The sequence below is a fragment of the Canis aureus genome, chromosome 25 (assembly GCF_053574225.1).
Source record: "Canis aureus isolate CA01 chromosome 25, VMU_Caureus_v.1.0, whole genome shotgun sequence".
NCBI classification, from domain to species: Eukaryota; Metazoa; Chordata; class Mammalia; order Carnivora; family Canidae; genus Canis; species Canis aureus.
Genome location: NC_135635.1, coordinates 4,551,481 through 4,576,592, shown reverse-complemented (window position 1 = coordinate 4,576,592; position 25,112 = coordinate 4,551,481). Strand labels below are relative to the sequence as shown.

Genomic DNA, 25,112 nt, shown 5'->3' with positions numbered 1-25,112 from the left:
TTTTTTGTATAAAATCAGTAGATTTGGTGAGTACCCTGTGAATGGGTTGGAGTAGTAGCTAATCACACAGTAAAGGTAGCTAAACTCAAGCCAGAAAATAAATAAATAAATAAATAAATAAACAAACAAACAAACAAACAAACAAACTCAAGCCAGGGTTGGATATTTTATGGATGCCATCAGGAGCTTCTGGGTTGGGATGCCTGGGTGGCTCAGCAGTTTAGAGCCTGCTTTCTTCAGTCCAGAGGGTGATCCTGGAGTCCTGGGATCGAGTCCCACATTGGGCTCCCTGCATGGAGTCTGCTTCTAACTCTATGTCTTTGCCTCTCTTTCTATCTCTCATGAATAAATAAAAATCTTTTTTTTTTTTAAACGAGCTTCTGGATTAATTGTTCAGTGAACAGGGCTTTCTAAATGACTTCAGCCTGTGATGGGGCCAAGAGCAGAAAGTAGTACCCTTCCATCCATTTGGAAGACCAGGCAAGACCCTAGAACATACAGTGACCCTGGAAAATGTAATGGATGACTCAAAAACCATGCCTATCTCCAAGAAAACTCACACTCCCACACTTCCATTTTTTTTAAAAAGTGCTTTAACTTTTTTTTTTTTTTTTTATAAATTTTTATTTATTTATGATAGTCACACAGAGAGAGAGAGACAGAGACACAGGCAGAGGGAGAACCAGGCTCCATGCACCGGGAGCCCGACATGGGATTCGATCCTGGGTCTCCAGGATCGTGCCCTGGGCCAAAGGCAGGCGCCAAACCGCTGCGCCACCCAGGGATCCCAAAAAAAGTGCTTTAACTTTTGAGGCAGTTGCCTCTACAGTCAAGGAAATGAAATAACCAACTATGCCTCTGCCCAGAGTGGAAAGCAAATCCATTTTCACGTAGAGGCATTTGGAAATTCCCTTTAGCATGTTAGGCATAATTGAAAGGTGAATTATTAAATATTGAGTACAATTAACAATAAAGAAAAAAACATCAGATTTTGAATTGTGAAACCAAACAGCTCATTTTGAATGTACACACTAATTTTTCTTAACGCAAGTTGCCCTCAATTTTTTAAGAAAAATTTGTCCTCCTTTAGGGCAGATGAGGGCCCAGGATCGACCCAACACTACCACCTAGTGGTGAGATATACTCATAACACTACTCTTCGCTTAAAATGCACCAGATCCATTTGCCTTTTCTTCCCAAACTGCTCGATTAAAAGGAGGTCCCTTCGGAGACTGTCACAAAGTGAAATAATGATGAAAAGGAACACTGAAAAGTTCAAATGTAAATTAAAAGCTTTATTGAATAAAAATGTTTCAGACTAAGCAAGACTGTAATAAAGCAGAATATTTTACATCTCTAAAAAATATTAGAGCTAAATCTCTAAAAATGCAGTACAAAGAAAAGTCTATAGCTTAAAATACCTCTCTCCCCCACATACAGTTTGGAATATCAATTATGTACAACAAATGTACTCAAGTTTATAATGTTCCAAAGCCTTAACTACTAGAAAACCATCTCCCCCCCCAAAAAAGCCTATAATTGATTTAATTGCACCCTGGAAATACTGTCTGCCATAAAAATCAATACATTTCAGAGCTGAAAAGTTTTAAAAAAAATAACTAGTGTCCCAGAAAGGAGATATCAGAAGTGGAATATAGGGTTGGGGAAGAGGGGTCTGGGCTCAAGTGGTTTAAGGCAGTTATTTTCTGTTATTCCTCCTTAAACTCCTCACTTTGCGTTAACATGCAACATGGCAAACGACACAGAAGATCTTATAAAAATACTGCAGCTTTCAGTAAATTGTGAGCTGCACAGATACCACCAAAGAAAAAAGGAATCACTTGGGGTGGAATCAAACTCATTGGCAAATATCAGAGCTTATTTAAGACAATGGATCTCTCCAAGCACCAAATGTGCTCAAAAAGTGCTCCCAAAGAATGGTTGTATTATAGCCCAATAATCCAGTTCAGGGTGTGGTTTAGAGAATGGATGCATAGCAATAAATTCCCCATACATATCAGAGTAAGAAAATTAACCTAAAAAAAAAGTCTTAAAGATTAAATATTTGATCTCTTAACAGATGAATGCTAAATAATTAAATTGGTATTCATTTAAAAATACACAAACTGTGCCCTTTATACTAAAGTGCATTCAGTCATAATGTTTAGGTCCCTAAACCCCTACTGAATGTTCCCTAATTCCATAATTGAATTTTTAGTGTAACACTGTGCTACTAACCATCTATTCTGTATTGCTACTTGGGAATACAGTGGAGTTTGGACTGTATCAGTTGGCATATTCCCCCCTCACCATAAGACTTTAAAGCACTTACATATATCATTATTGCTAAATTAGAGAACTTAAGTAATATTACCTCTAGCACTTAGAATTGGTTCACTTAAGCGGCAGTATGGGATTTTTCTGAAGCAAGAACTCTTCCAAGATGACTTCCACATAAATTCTGGTTCATGCAAGATACCTGTCTACGCGCATCACTTTGATAAAGGGCAGCGGCTCGCTAACACTAACACAAATTTAAGGCCCAGCACCATTTACAGTTGGTCATTCCTCATCCTCATCCTCGTCCTCATCATAGTACCGATTTCTCTTTATCTGTTCCTCCACAGACAGCTCTTTGACTGATTCTCCCTCCCAGAATCCCATATCCTGGGATTTCTGATTCTGGGTCGTGAATTCTTTAGGGGAGGTATTGTCTGCAAAGCTGGACCAATTTGTAGACTTGGGTTCTAGTGGAGACTGCTGTTTGAGGTTTCTATCCTCTTCATCTACGTTCGCACCATTTTCTATAAGATTCTCACTCCCCATCTCAAAACCATGATATTCCTTGATTCTCCTCCCTGGTTCCCCTCCTCCAATCTCCTGGCTTTGCCGGGTTGTTTTTCCCACACTACTATTCTTTTCGGAGGTATTGGCATTTTCCACTTGTTTCCTTTCTGCTGTCATTCCTCCCATAAACTCCTCACTCTGCTCTGACATGCTCCAGCCTTTCCGTATAGGTGGGGACAAGATTTTTGGGCTCTTGACTGAAGTGGTTCGAAATGAAGCTGCTACAGTGAATGGGCGGCTTCTTTCTTTCAGCGAAGATGATCGTCTTAGCTTCTTCAGATCCAGATCTACATCCTCGGGAGCTTCAGGCTTGCTCATTTCATCCTCGGGAGGCCATTTGGGCTTGGATACTTTGATCCCTTCCTCCAGGGTACTTCCTGAACTACCAAGTTCAGTGGGGGGCGGCCAGGCGATCTTCAGCTTCTTGGTTTCTGCTGGCTTGTCTTCTTTCTCTGGCTGAGAGGAGGCCTTGGCTTCCATACTTGCTGTCAGCACACCCACCTTGGCAATGGGGGCATCTTCTACCCCTGGGCTCTGAGGGGTTTCCCCCACATTTGGAAGCTGGGCTGGTCTTTCCAAAGTCCCTTCATTTTCATTTTTGCTTGCCCACAGATCCTTGTGTGGTCTGTGCCCAAAGCCTTCATCATAGTTGCCTTTAGCTTTAAAGAGCTGATTGAAGTGAGGCTTGCAGTAGATTCTCCCATGTAAAGATGCATATGTTCCTAGACTGTTGTTAAGAGAAAAAGAACATAAAGTTAATAGATCTGTATGCTCCCATTTATACTAGCAGGCTGAAATTTGGCAACTGCAGTGTTCTCAGAAGATGTTAAGTGAGAAAAGTATCTTTAAAAACACATCACCTGGAATTCTTTATCTCTCCCTTTCAAGCACATTTGTTTTATTACCCTTATAAAAACATGCTCATTTTTAGGCCCGAACCCTCACAAGGCTTCATGTGTTACATCCCCCTATTTTCAAATGATTTCACTCCCTTCTGCCAAAACTGTTAAAACAACAACAACAACAACAACAACAACAACAACAACAACTATTTTTCCAGGAAGTCTTCCCTAGGTAAGCCCACCTCTCTCCAACCACTCATAGATTTCCTATTTACAATCTATAGCTACTTATAATAATATTCCTTTGTACAAAGTTGAATCATTTTCCTCCGTGTTTCCCATTTGTGTTATAATTTAAAAGTACACCTCTACAGGAGTAGGTATAATGCTCTGCAAATGGTTTGAACTCACTAGATGCTAGTGACTGAATATGGTTAATAGGAGCACAGTAAGCAGTAGCCAGGAGGTAAATCTACTCTAATATCAGTGCTGGACAGGCTTTTAGGAGATTTGGTGTCTCTTGCAGGATAACAAATTTTAAAGGGGATATAAAAACAATAGCATTTCCACAGAGGAGATATAAAAATTCAGAAACTTAGAAAAATATGTCTTGGAGAAAAAAGTTAATACTGTGGGCAGAAGAACCAATGAATAGAAGTTACAGAGGCACATTTTGGCTCAGCAGAAGGGAAAGTGGTCAAGCTAGAGCGATCTTACACGGGAGCTAGGTATCATTCCCTGTGGAAGTGCCACACAGATGCCAGCACACCTTTCAAGAGTATTTTAGAAGGAATGTTTACTCTGAAAAGAAAGCTGGAGGAAGTGACTAGCCTAGTAACTAGCCTAGTTACTTTCTTCTCTAAGACTCTATGACTAAAATGAGTTAATATGGAAGATGTCCCAAATTTGTCACATTTCTCTCCCTCTTTTTTTAAAGATTTTATTTATTTGAGAGATAGAGGGTGCGTGTGTGAATGGGGGAGGGGAAGGAACAGAGGGAGAGGGAGGAGCTGACTCCACACTGAATGCAGAGCCCAACACAGGCTTGATCCCTCGACCCTGAGATCATGCCCTGAGTCAAAATCAAGAGTTCCGATGCCTAACTGACTGAGCCACCCAGGTGCCCCAATTTGTCACATTTTTATCCATACTTTGAGTTACTTGGAAGAAATGATACATAATTATTTTCTCAGAAATACATGCTCTTCAGGGTCTATTATTATGGTTATTATTACCATTTATACAGTGTTTGGGACATTTTCAAGTAAAGGCTTAGACAAGTATACTCTAAAGATTTTTAAACTTTGTGATTCTATGAGACCAAGGGGGAATCTTCTGCTAATTTAAGTCACAGGGGTTTTACCTGCCACCCATAGGATTTAAGCTCCATGTAAACTAAACATGTAAAGTATCAATGTACCAAGAAGTTCCAAACACCAAATATTTGTCCAACACCAAACACCAAAAGTAAATGGTACTTTAACTTTTTCTCAAGGACCTTCAACAGCACACTCCTTGTACAATAGCTTCTAGTACCAGTACTCTAAAAACCAAAGACTCCCTTTGGTGGTCCAATGACACAAACAGCCTGTTCTGGTCCGGCTTACCTAAGTTTGTTGTTGCAGTAGGAGCAACGGAAACAGCTGATGTGAAACACCTGCTGGTTAGCGAAGAGACGTTCCATGGGGTAAACTGTCTTCTGACATTCCACACAAGTCTCTCTTGCAGGTGCCTGAAATTTCTAGAATGAAAACGGTAACATTAGCACAGGCAGGGATGAGTTTGTCCTCTGCTGAGATGTGCCCCGGTTTTACTTTGTTAACTAAGGGCTCCCTTACCTGTCAATTCTCATAGGAACACTAAGCCTGTTATGACGCTATAGCTGACTTTTTAAGGCCAGGAAGCTCTCCTGAATCCCTTTCCCCGACTGGCTGGCTGCCCCAAGGGTAGCAGCCACTGAGGCTGGACTACAGAGGAAGGCTTGGATAAGCCACCATACACGCACAAAGGTACACACAAAATGGTTCCACGGACAGGAAATTAGAGGAGAAAATGTCATCACGCACAGAAGTTTGTTTGATTCAACTGCCTGGTAAAAGCAGGACAGACTTTTATAAGAACAGATTTGGATAAATTTAAAGGAGAGGAAGAGCAATTTAGCATAATATTTTATCCATTAGGCACAATATTTTTAAATAAGTCAAACTGACATATAAATGTAATCATTTTAAAGAGACAAACTATTTTATTAGGACTCCAGAAGAAAGCATAGCCCAACAAAGCTATTGGTTCTATCATCTTCTCGGACACCAATGGAGAGGGGCACCCAGCTGGCTCAGTTGGGAGAGCGTATATGGACTCTTGATCTCAGGGTTGTGAGTTAGAACCCCACACAGGGTGTGGAGCCTACTTAGAAAACAAAAAACAAAAGACATGAAAACAATGGAGAATAAACCTATTGTAATGGGGAGTGAAAGATCATAATAGACTGGGAATTCATGAACTGTACAGTGTGGAATAGAGTGGCCTGGGCAGAGCTGTTTTAGCTGGTAAACCCAATCCTAAACATAAAATAGTTGGTAGTATAGCACTGAGGAAAGTCAGAATTCTCTAACAGCTAAGTTTTTACATAAGAAATGGTTACATGGCTACTAGGGGCTGGGGGTAAGAAGTCCCTAGGTGTATGTAAACAATTCTTGACTTGCCCCAGCAGAAACACCTTATCCAGCAAATGCAGGAGCAGCTTGGGTTACAGTGGCTGGGAAGCTCTCACAGGCACCTGGGTAGGGGCAAGGGTTTGGGGAGGCGCTACAGCCAAGACTCAGGTGGTGGTAAATAATGCAAATCAGTCCCAAGGTGCAGGACTTGAATGGTTAAGATAAGCCAAAAATAAACTAGGTTATGGGGAAGACAGAACTTTCATTAAAACAACAACAACAACAACAACAACAACAACCTGAAAATAGTCCCATTAAAAATTCAGACTGCTGATTCACTTGCTACATGATTTACCAGGAGGTAAAGCAAAAAATAGGAATGGTTTTCCACGTGGATCTGGACAGGAAACAAAAGTAGAAAATGAGGGGAAAAAAAAGCCATAAAGGGAAATCTCTATAAAAGGGAGTTTAATAGAGTTTAGTGGTAAACTCCCAAATAGCATCAAGGGATTGAAGAACAAAGGAACAGAACTGAGTGGAATGGCTCAACAGCCTCCTTCCATTCCTAAGAATCAAAGACCAGTTTGACCCAGTTTACCAAGCGTAAGGGAGGTGTTTAAATATGATCAAATGTTATTGTAATTGAATACTGTTGGAAGTAATTAGGGCCTTATTGGGAGCTCAGAATTTTTATATGACACTTCTAACAAGACAGAATTAAGTAGAGATGTCAATGCATAGTTTTAATTAGGTTTGCTCTAAAAAGAACTAGGTCCTTGTCTAGCATGCAGGAAATCCATTAAAATGCCAAATAAAATTTGGGTATAATAGTTCAGTTGACCGCATCGGAGAGAGCTGGTACAGATCACAATTCACCTGATATAAAAGTCATAGGTCAAATGTATTTATTTCTCAGACTGAAAATCTTTTTCAGCTGCAGGTTGGCTTTCGTATTTTTTTTTTAGCCCTTAGGAGGACAGCATTCATTCTGGTCAGTGAAGACAGAGCAGGGGACAGGAATCTCCCAGGGTACAAGAGGAGATGGGCATTCCTGTGCAAATGGGGACTGGAGCTCCTGAGCACACCTCCATCACACACACACACACACACACACACACACACACACACACACGACACACTGGAGGAGGGTGCAGCCCCGGGAACAGAAAGGAGAACCTGAGAGAAAGCTGAAAGCTGAGCTCACGTTAGGAAAGTGGAAGGCAGGAGCAGAAATTAGGTACCGGAGGAGCAGGAAGCAGAAGCTGCAAGAGACAAACAGGAACCTTCAGTGAATACACAGCATTTGGGGAGGGGGCGGCCTGGAGCACTTTACCGCAGCTGAGCTGAAACTCAGGTATAGACTCAGAGCCAAGAATAAGGCCACGTTTTCTCTTTTGCAAGTAATTCGGCTAATTGTGGCGAAAGCAGCCTCACTCCTCTCTACCTGAGGCTGGGACATGGCCCAGTTCAGGAGAGCGAGCTGTTCTGAGCCTTCACCCACACAAGGAGTGTCTCATTAACAATTCTTTAGTGTCTTATTATCTCCCACACCTGACCCACAATGGCTCTCTCTTGAATAGGGCCTTCACCCACGCAAGTGAAAAGCCATTCCTCCTCCTCAACATCAAATTAATAGACTGCTAGCCCAAACATCTGACTAATCACAAGCTTCTAACTAACCAGACCTACCAGAGTCCCATTATTCCTAACCAATTTTTACACAGATCCTTTTCAATATTATTTAATGTTTATGTGGCAGCTGCCCAAGGGCCTTCTGGTTTCATAAAGTCAAGAGGATCCCAACTTGGTAAAATGCCAAAATCAGAGTGGCTGCGTCTGTGCCTCCCCTTTACTTCCTCTGTCCTGGGCTCTCAGCCACTTTTCTGTAATTGCCCCCATGTCTATTCAGACGACAGGAAGCATAGTCAGTGCCCAAAAATCTCTACCATTATGGTAGGCCTGGCATATATCCTGCCCATGCCTTCATGGCATGCTCGGACTTGGCACAGCCATGTTTAAAACGCTGTCAGTATTAGAATGTTAGACATTTTTAATCTTTAAAATATATTTTTTTCATTTGGTCAGATGTTTTTCATCTCTCCTCCCTCACCCTTTTTCACATATAGAAACTACAGCACCAGGATGTCAGGTTCCTTATCAAAGCTCACACGGTCAATTAACAGAATTCAAATTAAAACTCAGAACTCCCGATTCACAAACCAAAAGAGCATTTTCTAAATTGTCCTGGCACGTAATTTTCCGTAACTAAAGGAAACTCTTTGGGGACAAGAGCAGATGCTAACCCAAATGAAAATAAACTCACTATAGCACTTCCAACAAACTACGGTCCTCACTTTATTTCAAATTAAAATATGTAGATAGTATCTTTGAGATATTTAGGAATGAATGAGGTAATATATACATAATTGATGTTCATAAACACTGTCATGTCTTTTCCATATGAGGGATCTTACAGGTCCTCTGTTGATCAGCATCTCCACAAAGCTATTTTTCTAATAAATGTGTATGGCTTCATCTACATTCTTTCACCCTCTTGCCTTACATATATATTTCAGTTCAATGAAAGGTGTAGTTGGGAGATTATAGATATGTATGTATTTATATATATATAATATATAAACAACACATATATATTGGTGGGGAGAGCTGGCAACAGACAGTGAAGCTAACTAGCCTTTGGACATGGTGAAATCAGAAGAAAATTATGTATTGATGTCAGGTTTCCATCCCGCAGAACACCACAAAATGCCTTTCATTCCCTCCTTTCCAATTGGTGCAAAATATCTAGGTAATTAGATTGAAATTCTTCACATACAGTAAATGGTTGGGCCAGCTCTGTGCAGCCTTAACCCTTCCCCTGGCTTTCTGTGAAACTTTCTGACAACATTTTGGAGATACATCTTAAATAGACTGCTCTACATGTCGAGGTTAGTGTTCTGATAAAGCAGTAATAATGTAGATAGTAAAAAAAAGATTCTAGATGCCTTTCTAGCATAATTCCAATAGCTTTGCAAAATAGCATAAAACCTCCTACCCTGTCCATAGAGGAAGGAACACTAGCAGGGCACAGAGAGAGTGTCCTCTCATGCAGTCTGCCATGTTTTCTCTCCACATCCATCAGCAGGACCAGTCAGGGAAGCTTTGGTTGTCCTAGTGGAGACAAGTGGGTATACCCAGAGCTGGCCACATGTCCTCGCCTTCTTCCTATCTTTCCTCCTGGAAATATTTAGGGGATAACTTCTCTCAATGGAAGGACATAAAGCCTAAGAGACCTCTGGGTATCTTAAGTAGAAAGGTCCTGATCTTTCTCACAAGGTCCCCTGAGCTCTGCTCCCAGAACATCTTTTTTGAGAGTGAACCTGCAACTTCAATTTCACTAGCACCAGGTCTCATCAACTGCGCTGACCAGTGTTCAAAATAGATGAATAAAACTCTTACTTGTAAAGACCAGTATCATTTTTTTACTTTATCAAGCTAAAGTTTGAAATGAATCGCATCTCTACCTTAGATGTCCTATTTTTCAATAATAGACACATAGGCACTAAGGAACAGTTTTTCCAGGATGTGTGGGACCTAAAAATCTATTCTGAGTGAACAAGTTTATTCTTAGCTGTATGTAATTTCCCCAAGTGGAGAAATAACTTCTGTTGCATAGTCTATAGCCATGAGACCAGTTACGCCAGCAGGTCTTCCTATAAACACTAAAGTATATATATACTTGCCTTCAGAATGTAAGGGATAAATTTGAGGAGGAGGAAATAAACTACCCTTAAATAAAAGTGGAGATGTGATTGAATCCCATCTGCATCTGTACACCATAATCATTTGAGTTTTGGACGATAGGCAAACATAGGGAGCCAGGCCAACTTTATAAAATGTTCAAAACCTGAGGTGTATGTCTGGTGAAAGCAGACCTGTCTGCATTCTACTGCTGAGTGACTAGGGCCAAAGAATAGGCATGAGTCTGGGAGCTTCATCTCCACCTCCTCATATCCCTGGTATGCTAGGGAGGACCTAAGTGGGGTGCCCTCTATCCCTACTCACTCAGCAGCTCAGAGCCTGGAGTCTGAATCAAGGAGGGACCTCAAAAGTCCAACCCAGCACCAAGAAGTCTGACTAGCAGTTGAGGGAGGGAAATGAGACTGAGTTGAGAATTCAAATACACCCAAGAACAAATTTTAGTTCTTAGACAAGCCACGGAACTTCCCTAATTCCTCAGTCCATGGCCAAGTCAGATTTTCCGGCTGCTCTTGATCCAGAACCACAACCCAAGGACTCGCATCTGGGTAGGGTTGCTGTTGGACAAGAAATTAACCCCATGACAGTTGCTACTTCGTTGGACTCCAGATACTGGACAAAGAAAGTGCTGATGACAGCATGAGCAGAACATTAAGGCCAGAAGAGGGGGGTCATGTTGAATACGCATGTAGCTCAATCACTATTAACTATCTTTCCTCCCTTTACTCACTTTCTCTCGCTACTTTCTTCACCTTTTGCTCCTTTTCATAAATCCTTCATAAATCCTAGCTTCCCATAAAATTTTCATTCATGTTCTTTACCCCTCTCCCTTCCCTTTTTAAATTCACCCTTTAAATTCTGGATTCTCCCCTTTTCCTCCTTTTGTTCTAAACCTTCACCTATGTCCTGTTACCTTCATCCTTTTTGTACACTAGGACTTTCATCAAGGCACCAAATATGCCCACAGTTGAGAGATAAAAGTGCGGCTGATGGGTGCATGAAGTTGGGGCAGTTACAAACCACCAAAAACACTAATTCTGGCACCTGGGTGGTTCAGTGGTTGAGTGTTTACCTTTGGCTCAGGTCGTGATCCTGGGATCTCTGGGATTGTGTCCCACATTGGGCTCTCCACAGGGAGCCTGCTTCTCCCTCTATGTCTCTGCCTCTCTGTGTGTCTCTCACGAATAAATAAATAAAATCTTAAAAAAAGCCCACTAATTCTATTTATTGCATTTCTTTCAAATGTTAGAACTCTCTAAATAAAACCCAGCTACTTAAGAGAATACCAGAGGAGGAAGATACTAAAGAAGTATGGGTTTGTTTGGTTATTAATCCAAATGGCTAAATTGGGACTGCATTAGCAAAGCATTCCATTAAAACAAGTCAGGTAGGGGATCCCTGGATGGCTCAGCGGTTTAGTGCCTGCCTTCAGCCCAGGGCATGGTCCTGGAGTCCCGGGATCGAGTCCCACATCAGGCTCCCTGCATGGAGCCTGCTTCTCCCTCTGCCTGTGTCTCTGCCTCTCTCTGTCTGTCTCTCATGAATAAATAAATAAAATCTTAAGAAAAAAAAAAAGTTAGGTAATAAAGTCCAAAGTAGGTACTGGGTTTTATTTTTTGACCTTTATTTTTATAAAGGTCAAATATAGACATGAGATTATTTATATGTAGAAAGGGAAAAGACTTTTTAAAAAACTAATGGATAAAAGGAGGCCAGAGATTGAATAGCCTACTGAAGTCTTCTTAGGGCACAAAACTTTTGGACTTTCCCTAACATCTAATATTATATACCGTAGTATAAGTGTTAACTTGAATGCCCCATCTTACAGCAAATTGGCTGGCCAACCCCTGCTGCAATGTACATGTTCTTTCTTTAAAGAAGCTAGCCACTGATTATGTTACAATCCAGTTCTAAAGACCAGGGAGCCACCCTCTTTAAGTCGACATACATGTCTCCATCCAATGGGCTGATCTTATTCAACAGATCATTTTTTAATTTCTTGAATTTCTCATTTTGTGATCTTTTGCCCATTCACAGATTTATGGGCTTCCCTCAAGAAAAACCCCCATCATTTTCTTTAACTTTGGGTTTCCTTAAAGCTTTCATGAAGTTTCCAGATTTCAAACTAAGAGCTATTAGTGAACCTCTCCCCTCCTGGCTCAAAAACATCTGAGCAGAAGAAAACAAAATTTCTAGGAAAAATGATAGGCTTAAGTATGCCCTTATTTGATGTTTTCCTCCCCAGGAAAGTAAAAACAGGTTCAAATGAATATAAGGATAGAAGGTGCAATGAGCTCTATTAGTAAACCAATGTCTAAAGGCTCTGATAGAAATTGTTATCATACCTTCACTGGTTTGGGTGGAGAACTTTCAGAAAGGCTGGAGGCTCTGGCATCTGGATTTAGTGGCTTGGGATGGACAGGCTGCTGGGCCTCACTCTTGACCTGGAAGTTACCTGCTTGAATTACAAAAGGAAGACATTTTATAGTCTCAGGGGAAATCTCAGAAAGAGTTCCTCCTCAAAGTTTTGGCACCTCCACTATGGTCAGGTCTTTTCAACACTAGGAAAAACACAGCTCTTCTAATGCTAAAAGCTATGCTTTTAGGTTCTGGGCTAGGAGACTTTTTCACCTGTTGCCACACACAGCAGGAATCCAGATCACCCTATCAGAAGAGCTTTCTTCCCCCCTCCCCTTGTAGTATTTGTCATTTTTAAAGCCTGTTTGTAGATGTTGATAGCTTCTTTGGTAGTTAGCACCCCCAATAACTCCTTCTGGGGTGCTTCAATTGAAGTTGGAAAAATGAATGTGAGGGTATAAATTTCATACTGTGTACATATGTGTGTGTAATCTGATGTGGTCTTTTTGATCAGTCCTATAGCAGATATCTATGGGTGGAGATACGTTTGGAAAAACATTCCATGAAGGTTTTTTTCATAATCATTGATGTGTCACCTGCATTAGTTAATTTCCTGCAATATATTCACTGTGTGGAAAACTGAACACAGAAAAGTGCTACTAAGGAACCATAAAAGAATTCCTTAAAATGTAGAGTTAAGTCAACAACATACTAAAAGATTAAGGCTTATTTTTCAAATGTTTTGCAAACCTAGTCAAAACTCAGAAAAATTTCTAGTCTAAGCAAAATGACTGCAAAAGGAATGTTCTTGGATTCAAGCAGCAAATTTCTCTGAAATTTTAAGGTAGGATTTACTAGAGATTTGTTAAACTCCTACGTTAGTTGCTGAGTTTTCAATGCCTAGTAATTAACCTGGAGAGAAGCTAGAAATCCATATATATTAAAAGAAATACTGAAAATCAGAATCAAAAGTGGCTATAGTAAGGAAAAAAAAACCACCAATTTTTGTTTTTGAGAAAAGTGAGGCTCGGAATGGATAAAAAGGTGATAAAATTCAGCACCAAAAGGGAAATCTCTAGAACGTGGCTGGAAGGCAGACAATGGTACACATGTAGATAAGCAGAGAAAGATATATTTTCAAAAGTTTACTTAAATGCCAATTCTTTATCCCTGTAAATGAATAAAATCTTTCTTGGCCAAACTCCTATTAAAATGAAACTTCAAAATTAGTTTTTATAGCCTGAACCCTGACAAAAGGCAGGGTAAGTTCACTGAGAGAGGCACCAAAGGTATTCAGTTTGCCCCCAAGTAGTCATATCAAATTTAACTTCTCCCTAAGCCATGGAATGTGTGAAGGGTATGCAAGCACCAGTCCTTGAAATCCAGTGAAAGATTTGATCAGCTAAATTGCTGGATTTAGTCTCAGCACGGACAGCAAGGGGGACATTCCCAGACCAAATACAGGATACAGAGCAAGAACCTCACCCTCCAGATCTAAGAACAAATGCTTACGGGAGTCATCTTCAGCAGGAGTGGAATGGACTGCCAGGCTATTCTCAGCTGCGGAGACCTACAAAAGGGAGGAATTAAGAATCACATTAAAAATAAAAGAGCAAACTGCTGTTAATGCCATAAAAACCTGCTGACGCTAGTCAGTCACTGGCTGCCTGGGGGAAATAACGGGCCCCAGAACAGCTGAGCATTTAAACAAGAGGCAGCAAAATGTCTTTTATGAGGATATTAACATGCCTCTCAATTACAGAGTAACGGGAGAAACAGACTGCACTCAACTGCCAAAAGTGTGCATCATCTCCCTTTATAAAAGAACTTCTAAACCGTATCTTTCTACTGTCAAAAAAAAAAAGACAAAACAACACCCTCTATCAGAGAGAACAAAGCTCCTCACCATATAACTATAGCTCACTCCAAGGCAAGATGAAGTTTTCACATTAGGAACTATTTTCATTCCTTTATTTCCTAATTCCTTATTTCCCAACCAGATATATTCTGCTGAAACAAGTCTGCCAGTACAGAAGACCTTTTGATAGCTAAAAAACAAATTTACCAAAAAAACAACTTCCGGTATTAATCTTCAAGTTTTCCTTTTCAATCCCAAGTCTCAAAATGGCAGTGTTTAACAAAACAGCAGATCTCAGGTATACTTGCAAATCTCTTCCCCAGAAGCCATCAAGTTTAAATACAAACTTTCTACTATCTCTCTCCTTTTTAGTGGCCCCAGCGGCCTTCCAGGTATCCTCCAACACACTCAAAATAATGAAGGGTCAATAGGTGACCTAATGTGTAGTCTTTATGTAAAAGTCTTTCATTCAGATGTCAGGGATTTTATGGGCAATGCTGAGTGTTTATATCAGGATGTCTAACGTACTGAGTAAATTTACAATGGTGATTAAGTCATTGGCTAACTGCACCTGAATTTTAGCATGGCTGTTTTCTCAGTCTCTCTCTTTTTTTTTCTTTTTAAGTAGGCTCCACACTCACCATAGAGTCCAATGCAGGGGCTTGAACTCTTGACCCTGAGATCAAGACCCCAGGGATCAAGACCTGAACTGAGATCAAGAGTCAGACACTTAACCAACTGAGCCACCCAGGCATCCCTACTCTCTTTTCATTACAGGAATTCCGACATGGCATAGAACAAACCACTATAATAACAGCCAACATTTACTAAAGTGTTTAGTATGTGCCAGATATTGGAATGATCACTTTCTGTGTGTTATTTCATTTAATGATATGAAAGAAATTAAAAGCTCTCCAATTCCTGTTAATTAGTAGGTGCATCCATCCCAGGATGTTCTTCTCTCACCTCTAATTTTGGTCACCTTGAACCTGCAGGGTAAATTTAATGCCAATCATGACATCATCGCACATGCCCAACCAGCTGACTTCACTGCAGGAATAGCCAGGAGAGAGCAAGTGAGATTTTGCTCAAACATTTTATTAAGGGAAAGCACAAATTCACTTACAAGAGGGAGAAAGGGAAGAACAATACCTTGACAAAATATTCTATTTCAGGCAAGTTTACCATAGCATTAATGTCCCTTTGTAGTAAGCTGAAGTTCAAATAGTTCTTAGGCATCGGTTAACAAAAGCTAGGCAAACAGATGAAAGGACAACTGAAGCTCTGAAAAATTTTATGAATGTGAAGGTAGCCACGGATTTATAAACCTGCAGTATGTACTTGAAGACTATGTACTGTCTTGATCTCCGTTCTTCCCCACCCACTCCTCAATTCATGGTTTAGTTACACTGATGCCCTTTTAGGCTATAATTAAAGTGTTTTGATCTTCTAATTCACCTCAGAGTTCCAGTTTCAAATCAGTGTGAAGACAATCAAGAAAGAAACACAAAATCAGATTAGGGACAATCCAAATATTATTTCCTAGATGATCATTTCTCAAATTATGCTCCTAGGAAAAATGGGGAGATTTCAATGCTGGGAATATTTTTCTCTTAAATTTCTTTTTTATGGTGTGTAACATTTTAACTCAGCTATTCTTTTTTTTTTTTTTTTTTTTTTTTAAGATTTTATATTTAAGTACTCTGTAAACCCAATGTGAGGCTTGAACTCATGTCCCTGAGATCAAGAGTTGCATGCTCCACTGACTGAGCCAGCAAGGCATCCCAACTCCTTTTACTCTTAAAACACAATCTCCCATTTAAAAATAGGAAAACCAGGGAACCCTGGGTGGCGCAGCAGTTTAGCGCCTGCCTTTGGCCCAGGGCGTGATCCTGGAGACCCGGGATCGAATCCCACGTCGGGCTCCCAGTGCATGGAGCCTGCTTCTCCCTCTGCCTATGTCTCTGCCTCTCTCTCTCTCTCTCTCTCTCTGTGGCTATCATAAATAAATAAAAATTAAAATAAAAGCAGAAAACCAGGTAGTCTAGTAAGAGAACTCATTTTGTACATGGCATGTGACTCATGGATGAGCCCCCTGTTGCAAGGACATATGTAATTTATTGATTTTATGACTATGAAACACACTGCTGCCAAATATTTTGCCTTATTTCAACATACACTTGGCAATATATCTTTGTAAAATAAAGAGATTTAATTTTTCTAATTTTTTCCCCTGTTCTATCATATAATTCAAATTTTGTAGCCATTGATCTGAGACCATTTTCCTGTGTGCCTACCTTGGTCCAAGTAGGTAGTGCATTTCCTAAGTTTCCATTGGTGTTCTGTCAATACATCATACTTTTTAAAGTCTCATATAGTCAAATCTGAGAACTATTGCTCTTAATCCATTTTAATTATCTCCTCACCTTTTGGAAGAATGGCCTTAAGGGTATCAATCAATATGTGGAACAGAAGCAATGGCTTTTCTCCTAAGATTAATCACTGTGATTAATCACTGTCAAAGTTCTTTCTCCTCATCTAACTTAACATTTGGTTATCATCTTGACCAGAGGACAAAAAAGACCTGGGTAACAGATTGGCAAAGAAAATGATAAATTCACCTGACATAAATGTTATGTATTCCAACCAAGCCATTCACCGAATGGTAGGTACATAAAACACTTGCTTAAAATCTTCCTGTGGGGATCCCTGGGTGGCGCAGTGGTTTGGCGCCTGCCTTTGGCCCAGGGCGCAATCCTGGAGACCTGGGATCGAATCCCACGTCAGTCTCCCGGTGCATGGAGCCTGCTTCTCCCTCTGCCTGTGTCTCTGCCTCTCTCTCTCTCTCTGTGTGACTATCATAAAAAAAAAAAAAAAAAAAAAAAAGGAAAAAAAATCTAAAATCTTCCTGTGGTTTTCCACCTTGGCAGGATTCTATCCAAAATCTTAAGCATGGCATATAAAGCTTTTCAAGACCTGCCTTGTGGCCCTCCTTCCACTGTCTCTCTCCATTACCTATATGTGCCTTGTGTTCCAGCCAAGCCATCTTGGTTTGGATCTCTGGTTTCCAAAACTGTTTGTGTCTGCCTGGAATGCCCTTCTTTCTCTTTCTCTTTCCTCAACCTTTCCCTTATTCACTTGGTCTCTTTCCACACATTCTTCAGGACTTGGCTCAGACATCACCTTCTTGAAGAAGTCAGGCTAAATGTCATTAGTCAGAGCTTCCATGGCCCCAGAGCCTTCTCACAGCACTTACCACACTGCTTTATGACAGCCACCCTGTTACCTGTTAGCTTCCTTGCAGATAAAGACCACATGGAATAGTTTGTTCATATTTAGCTTTTAAGCTTAGCATTGTTTGTACTTAGCATGGTGCCTAGCTTTCAAAATAGTTTGAATGAAAAAATGAAATTGTCTTGCATAAAATGTGTTAAATTAAGAATATATAAATTCCTTGAAGATATCATCTCTAATCAAAACAGATTTTAGCTCCACACCATCTGATCATTTGCTGAGCAAAAGAATTTTCCAGTGAAGGTTCATTATTTGGTCAGCTATAAGTTGCAGAGTTCCCCAACTGAAATTATGTGACCTGCAAAAATGACAATCTGTCCTGGCAGCTGTTACCAAATTCCCAGACACTCTGCAGCCTAGAGTTAGAGTTGTTTCTAATTTTAAGCATCTAATTTAGAACACATGCTCCTTTGGCAACTGGACATCAGACTTTTCAACCCACCTTTTCTCCAGCCTGATGGGAGATGCAGACCTCAGGATCTGGGGGCACATTCTCCTTTTGCTCCAATTTATGAGTTTTGATTTCACCACAATTGGCTCTCAAGTCATTCTACAAAATAAAAGTAATCTGTGAACTAAAATTTAAAAACCTCACAATTCTACACTCTTCATAGCACATCTATTAAATAAATTTGGAACGTAAAATAAAAGTTCTTTTAAGAAGCTTTGGGTCAAAACATCCCCCTAATTTTCACAAGCAAGACCCATTGACTAGTGAAATGACAAAAGCGGCTTTGTGGACACCCACCTCAGAGTTAAATATTTGTACACTAGTCTAAAACTGGATGCTCATTAGAATACAGACACATCAACACAGACACACACAGAAACCACCCCCAGCATACAATGTTCTTGTGATTCACTCCTCTAGCAGCAGAGCTTGTGGGAATGCAAAGCTTGTGAGTTTTATCAGAAAAGACCATTCTGGAGCAGGGGAAAGGAGATGCCAAGTGCCAATAATCAAGAAAATATACTGACCATATATATAAATGCTCGGCCTGGAAAGAGAGACAGGGATGATGCATACATATAAAAACTGAAATTGTATTTAATGATACCATAAAACAACCCTTTTTTGTGAGACTTTCAAAAGCATGCTTCTTTTTGCATAAAATTCATACATTGTACTAGAGACGTATCTTATTCTACTTCTCAGAACAGAACCTCAACATAAAAAAGCAGGTATTAATATGGTCATAAGGAGTAAGCCTAATTACCTTTTTTTTTCCTTGCAAAGAACACTTGGAGCAAAATATTTAACTTTATCTACGAGATCCAAAATTACTATAGTGGTAGATGAATATGGACAATTCCTACCTTTAGTTTACTACCTTTCTGAAAGTCTTGTACCTTTCTGTTCCCTGTGATTCTTTAGCCAGGGTGAGAAAACAGGCAATTTATGGCCCCAGGGTCAGTGAAAAGGGGTGAGTGTGCTGATGGGGGTGTGGGATCCCAGGCTAAGGGACAAGGCTCTTGAGGAGCATCCTTGAGGAGGAGTTGGCAGCCAGTGCTGCAGAACACATCAGGACAGCCTCATTCCTGACCCCATCTTGAAGCCCCGTCTCCAGAATCACTGCCAGAGTGTGTGCCTTGTTAGAGCCATCCTCTGTAAGGGGCCTGAGAAATTCTTCTGGGATGAGATAAGATGTACTTTTTACAAGAATTCCTAAAGACTTTTCAACTCTTAAAATTTACAGAGCAGGAGAACTGTAATGCAGAAACTCTGTTGGGAGGGTTTTTTTTTTAAAGTTCACTAAACAGGTTTTTCCACTTAGGGAGTCACCTGGTTGGAATGTTTATAGCAGGAGGGCACAGAGAAGCAGCAAAATCTTGAAACAAGGGAAATAAGCTCCAAAAATCACCTGCTTGCTGTATCTCCTGACCTGCTTTCTAAGAGAAGTCTAACCTTGCTCATTTTCACACGGTCAGTGAATAATGAGCCTGTGGTGTTCCACTTTACAATCGAGTTCGACGCATCATCTCTTCTTAAAACCACAGTGAACACTCAGGATGAAATTATTCATGGCCCGGATCAAATTATTCATTGATAAATACTGCTGGAGAATGCATACTTCATAATGTGAGGAAAAGAAGGCTCAACTTCTGGAATACAAGCTATGATTTCTAAGAGGTACTGGTTTTAGACTGCCTGGGAACACATAAAATTCAATACTATTCTTCCAAATTTGTTTAAAAATCAACAACAACATAGGACACCAAGAGATTCATGGCTTGTGTTTTGAAATCTCAGAAGGAACAAATGTTTGAGAGATACATATCTATATATATGTAGAGTGTTTATATGCATGTGTATGTAGGAGTAAATGGCATTTAAAAGGTATCTTTGGAAAAAAAAAAAAAAGGTATCTTCAGGGTACCTGGGTGGCTCAGTGGTTGACTGCCTTCAGCTCAGGTGGTGATGATCCCGGGGTCCTGGGATCTAGTCCCACATCAAGGTCTCTGCAGGGAACCTGCTTCTCCCTCTGCCTGTGTCTCTGCCTCTCTCTGTCTCTCATGAGTAAATGAATAAAATCTCTCCCTCTGCCTGTGTCTCTGCCTCTCTGTGTCTCTCATGAATAAATAAACAAATATAAAAAAAAAACAAACGTCCAGAATAGGTAAATCAATAAAGACAAGAAGCAGATTAGTAGTTGCCAAGGGATGAAGGGAGAGGGAATTGGGAGTGATTACACAGGTATGGGGTTCTTTTTGGGGTGATGGAAATGTTCTGGAATTAGTGATGATGGCTGCATGACCTTGTGAATGTACTAAAAATCACTGAATTGTATGTCATTTTACATCCTATGAATTCTCTATCAACAAAAAAACCTGCAAAAAACCTCCCCATCCCATGTTAATGTCAAATCCATCCTATATTTCCCGCCAGTATTCTCTCCTTTTTTCCTCAAAAATAAGTGTTTCTGTTAAAACTAACAGACTACTACTTTTTACACAACAACAAAAAAATTAAGTAGAAGAGATAACTCTCAATGATATTACTGGATGATAATGTCACAAACAAATGAGTGGGGTGGGAATGAGGCCTAGGAAAGCAAAGTCAGGATTAGAACATGATAAGGATTATGGATGAGGCTAGGGTAGGATGGATTTCCATGGAAGGAGAATGCCTAGGGACCAGGGAGAGAGCAGGGCTCTCAGGTCAGAGTCTGGGGGACATCTCTAGTTTCTGTGCTCAGTGACCATTTGCTGGATGAGGGAATGGATGATACGGAACACATACTATAGCGTTGGTGGAACTGCTCTGTTTGGACACAGCTGCCTGGTACTTGGCCATTCGATCCTTTATGGAGGTTTCTGACAGGCGTGGTAAGTCCAGAGTTCGCCTATTCTCGCTTTTCTCTGCGTTGGATGTAGAGGATGACACCTGACCTGGAAACATACAAATAACATGCTCTATCAGAAGATAGAATGTGATGTGAATGGTTTCAAGATTCTAAATTTTATGCTATTGTATTCTGGTGTGATCATTTTCTTCTATTAAAGGTACACAGAAGGAAATCAGGAATGTAACTCATTTACTAGGTAATATGTACTTACTTTCCCACCACTAAAAGGAGAACTCTTACCATAACTGAGTATTACATAAACACCTCAGCTTATTTAATACGGTTTAAAAACTAGATCTCAACACCATTTTAATTTGCATTTCTTTGCCAGGAGGCTGATGATTTTCCTGTTAATTTTTTCTTTTGTGAAATGCCTGTAAATGCCCTCTTCAAAACATATTAATTATGCTCTCAAGGTGTTATGTTACCACTGGTAATACAGGATAACAAATCTTGACAGAGGACACTGCCGCCCATCCGTGGCAGCCCTCAAGCCCCAGATGACTGTAGAGCCAAAACTGTCAGCAGTGCTCCCCTCCCAACCCTGCAAGGATACCCGTTGGCTGTCACAAATATTTCCTTTTAATTTGTGCCACTCTTCCCCTAAAAACATTGGCTTTGAGGCTAAAAGGTATTGCTACTGATGAGTACTTCGTAGGGAACCACACACACACACACACGCACACACACGGAACATTGCTTACCTGCGCCTATTTCCAAATCATCCAGAGAATAGCTGTTTTCTGAGATCCTCCTCCCACCTGCACTACGGCTCTGGGTCCGAAGAATCTGCTGAGAAAACAAAACCCAGCCATAAGCTTTAAACAGAAGATGGGAAATCCTGATGAATGTTCAAAGAAGAGGTCTGCAAATCCCCTTTATTAATAAAATCCACAAGAGATGAGATTGTATATTAGTTCTTACATTGCACAGAATGTGTTTTTAGCATTATAAATATGAAGTACTACATATTCACAGGTGCCCAGGGAGAAATAAGTAACTCTATATAGGTAATTCTCTTTGGTAATCATCACTGTCTAACCAGCTTCACCAGGAAACGAAATACTTTAACCAGCCATGGAGGGGAACTCTCATGTCCCAGATGACACTGACATGTCTCCCAAATCATCAAGTCCTGATGGCAGGATCTGTTGTTTGTTTCCCTTCTGAGGTTGCTGCTTTGGTTCACATCTTCATCTTCTCCCCGGACTACTGTATCACATTTCTATTTGGTTCCTCTACACCTTCCAATCAAGTCTCTGTGATAGTTGCAATTATCTCCCAGTGTAAAGCTATATTACTCTCTTGTTCAAAATGCTTTAAAAATTCCTAATCATTCCTTGAACTAAATCTAAAGTGCTTCTTATGTCACAGAAGATCACCAGTTCCACATCTAGTCCCTACTGCCCCTGAGTTTTCCCTTCCTCAACCTGTACCCTCCAGGAAAAGCTGGGAGGTCTATGAGATTGTAAATGAGTTCCCTTCCCCTTATTGCCCTTTTATCCTTCTGTTTGTTGTTTTAAGACTCAGTGGAGGCTGAGCAACATATTCTCAGTGAAGTCTACCTTACCCCTCCTACATAAATCTAAGTAGTCCTTCCTCTCTTTCCAAGGTACCTGGTCACACTTCCACTCCAATGCTTATTGTGTGTCCCCTCTACCGGACTGGAAGCCGACTGAGGGCAGGGACCACATTTTTGTTTTTTGAATAGAAATGTGGATGGTAAAAAAAAAAAAAAAAGAAAAAAAAGAAATGTGGATGGTACAGATTTTTTGAATAAATTATTTTGTGATCCCTGTAAATCACTACATTAATCTCTCTAATCTCTAGGGTAGATGTCTAATTAAAGTCACAAATTATAATTTTTAAGACTGGAAAAGTAACCTAAGAGGCCATTGATCATGCCAGAATGTTCCCAGACATAGTACACACAGAATATGTCATGTTTATTCAGCTTGTAAGGAAAACCTTCACCCAGATCCTATCATTCAAATCTCAGTTTATTTCCAGATAGCTTGAAGAGGGGAAAAGATACCTGAAATCTAGTATGACAAAAGAGTAAAACAGCATCATTCTGTATTCAACATTGTTATTAAACCTTTAAGTTCAATGGACTAATAACTCCACAGTAAAGTTTAAGGCTGTGAACTAGCACTATTTCAAGTCCTTCCCTGCCCCCAATGGAGAGAGAAAACATGAGCCAAGTTTGTTTGTACCATACCCATCGCAATAGTTTCTTGCAAATTCGATATACATTTAATAAAATTTCTCTCCAGTCAGCTTTGTTAACTATGTTATTAATTGATTTAAAAAAATAAAATAAGCTGTAGCTACTCTAACCTTGCCATATCATACTCAAGTCAGATGTACCAACATCAACCACATCCACATGACTCATATGATGCAACACACTCGTGCTCCAGGCGCAGCCCCCCATCTAGAAATGAAGATCACCAGCTGAAATGAAAAGATAAATTTGGCAGGACACCTTCCCCATCCACGTTTTTAAATTTTCAAAGCATTTTTCATTTGCAGATAATTAAAGGAAAGTCCAAAGACATATTCCAAATGCTGCATCACTGTAAGAAGGTTATTATAAAAATTAGAATTTTCTGGACTCAAAAAGGGGAAAGCCTGGAAATACACTTTTTTTTTTTTTTTTTTTTAAGCAAAAGGGAACGGGTTCTGTATCCTTAAGAACAAAGGGATCATTTCAAATATTTATATTTTGTTAAAGGTAAAGTTCAAATATGATTCCAAGAATATGTGTTGTATCACAACTGCAGATAGCTCAGTTTTCTGTCTGTACTTTAGTCAAATCTCTCTCTGTTTCACGCAGAGACCCTGCCCTGGCATTACTGGGAGCAAACCCATAAACCCATTTAGAAGCAGAACATATGCCTTGCCAGGACAGGGGCTTATTTTGGTTTTAGAGGCATAAAATTTTCCATCTTTGCTAGCTTTCTTTAAACCTTCAGGTTAAATAAAGTTAAGAGCCTTTTTCTTTTTTAAAGCCTTCTGACACATGAGGCTATCAGTACTTGAATTCTTTTCTTCCAAGCACTAAAAAAGTAAATGTACAAAGCCATTTGGTCTTAAAGAAAAAGAGAGAGAAATGCCTCTGGAAATCAAGCTATACTGATGCTGGAACACAGCTCTGAGATGGGAAAGCTTTTAATGAGATCCCAGATGAAGCACTAAGCATTTCTTTCAATACCAGTTCACTCCAAATCACTCAAATATGGAGAATAACAAAAACTCAAATGCATTTACAATAAATTTTGTGATCCTCATTTTACAAGTAGTAGTCTGAGGTACAGGAAGAAGGAGGAGTTTCCTCTAATATTTCTCAAGGAAGCAGAAGAACACAAAGAGAAAAAAATACCCAACAGCCAGGAATTCTGATACTGAAATACTCTTCTGTAACACATTTTTATCACATTTCAGCACTGTTTACTCAGATGCCTGAGGGAGCCTATTAAAAGCAGGGAGAAAAGACAAGACACTTTAAGACTTTCTGGAATTTCCTAAGGCTTGGCCTCACCCCACCCCACAAGTCCTCCTTCCTGTCAGCTGACTATAGTAACTCTCCTTAGTGGGACGGCCCCTTAAAGTACACTCTGAGAATCCATAAACCAAACGCATCAACACATACCAATAAGAGAAAAAGAGCTGAGGGCTTTGAGCCAGTAGTCTGTAGAATTTCTTTGGTCTGGAAAATTTTCTTAAATAAAATAAAATAAGTGGGGTCCCAAATACCACGTAAAAAGCAGGATTTCCTATGCCTCTAATTTTTAGGAAAAAATTCTATTTAAAAGTTGATTCTCAACACTTTAATTTACCTCCTACCTCTCTCAGTCACTTCCTTTAACCTTTCAACTTTGACCTTCCTTCAGACTCTCATCCCTCCAAAGTCAAGGGTAGAGGAAGGATGATCTTTAGGGAAAATGGGACTTTGTTCAACTGTGCATAGGGTGTAAATAAAACCTAGCCCTAATTTCTCAAAGTACTGAGAGACAAACTTTTTTTTTTTTTTTTTTTTAAGATTTTATTTATTTATTCATGAGAGACAGAGAGAGAGAGAGAGAGACAGGCAGAGGTAGAAGCAGGCTCCATGCAGGGAACCTGATGTAGGACTCCATCCTGGGTC

The 25,112-nt window shown here is 40.0% G+C and overlaps 1 protein-coding gene across 6 annotated transcripts in view; it reads right to left on the bottom strand.

The window, feature by feature from the left end:
* Nucleotides 1-1,274: 1,274 nt before the first annotated feature.
* The window catches only part of LIMA1 (LIM domain and actin binding 1), an 88,633-nt gene continuing 64,795 nt past the window's right edge, over nucleotides 1,275-25,112 (bottom strand). For 2 of the 6 annotated variants that reach the window (XM_077870078.1, XM_077870079.1), the window contains exons 5-11: nucleotides 21,667-21,754; nucleotides 20,857-21,005; nucleotides 18,058-18,165; nucleotides 13,976-14,033; nucleotides 12,451-12,563; nucleotides 5,297-5,430; nucleotides 1,275-3,574 (exon numbers count right to left, since the gene is read on the bottom strand). In XM_077870078.1, the coding sequence (XP_077726204.1) occupies nucleotides 2,563-3,574; nucleotides 5,297-5,430; nucleotides 12,451-12,563; nucleotides 13,976-14,033; nucleotides 18,058-18,165; nucleotides 20,857-21,005; nucleotides 21,667-21,754 (1,662 nt within the window). In that variant the 3' untranslated portion in view covers nucleotides 1,275-2,562. The remainder of the gene's footprint in view (nucleotides 3,575-5,296; nucleotides 5,431-12,450; nucleotides 12,564-13,975; nucleotides 14,034-18,057; nucleotides 18,166-20,856; nucleotides 21,006-21,666; nucleotides 21,755-25,112) is intronic. The other 4 variants (XM_077870081.1, XM_077870083.1, XM_077870080.1 and 1 more) reach the window with 3 other exon arrangements.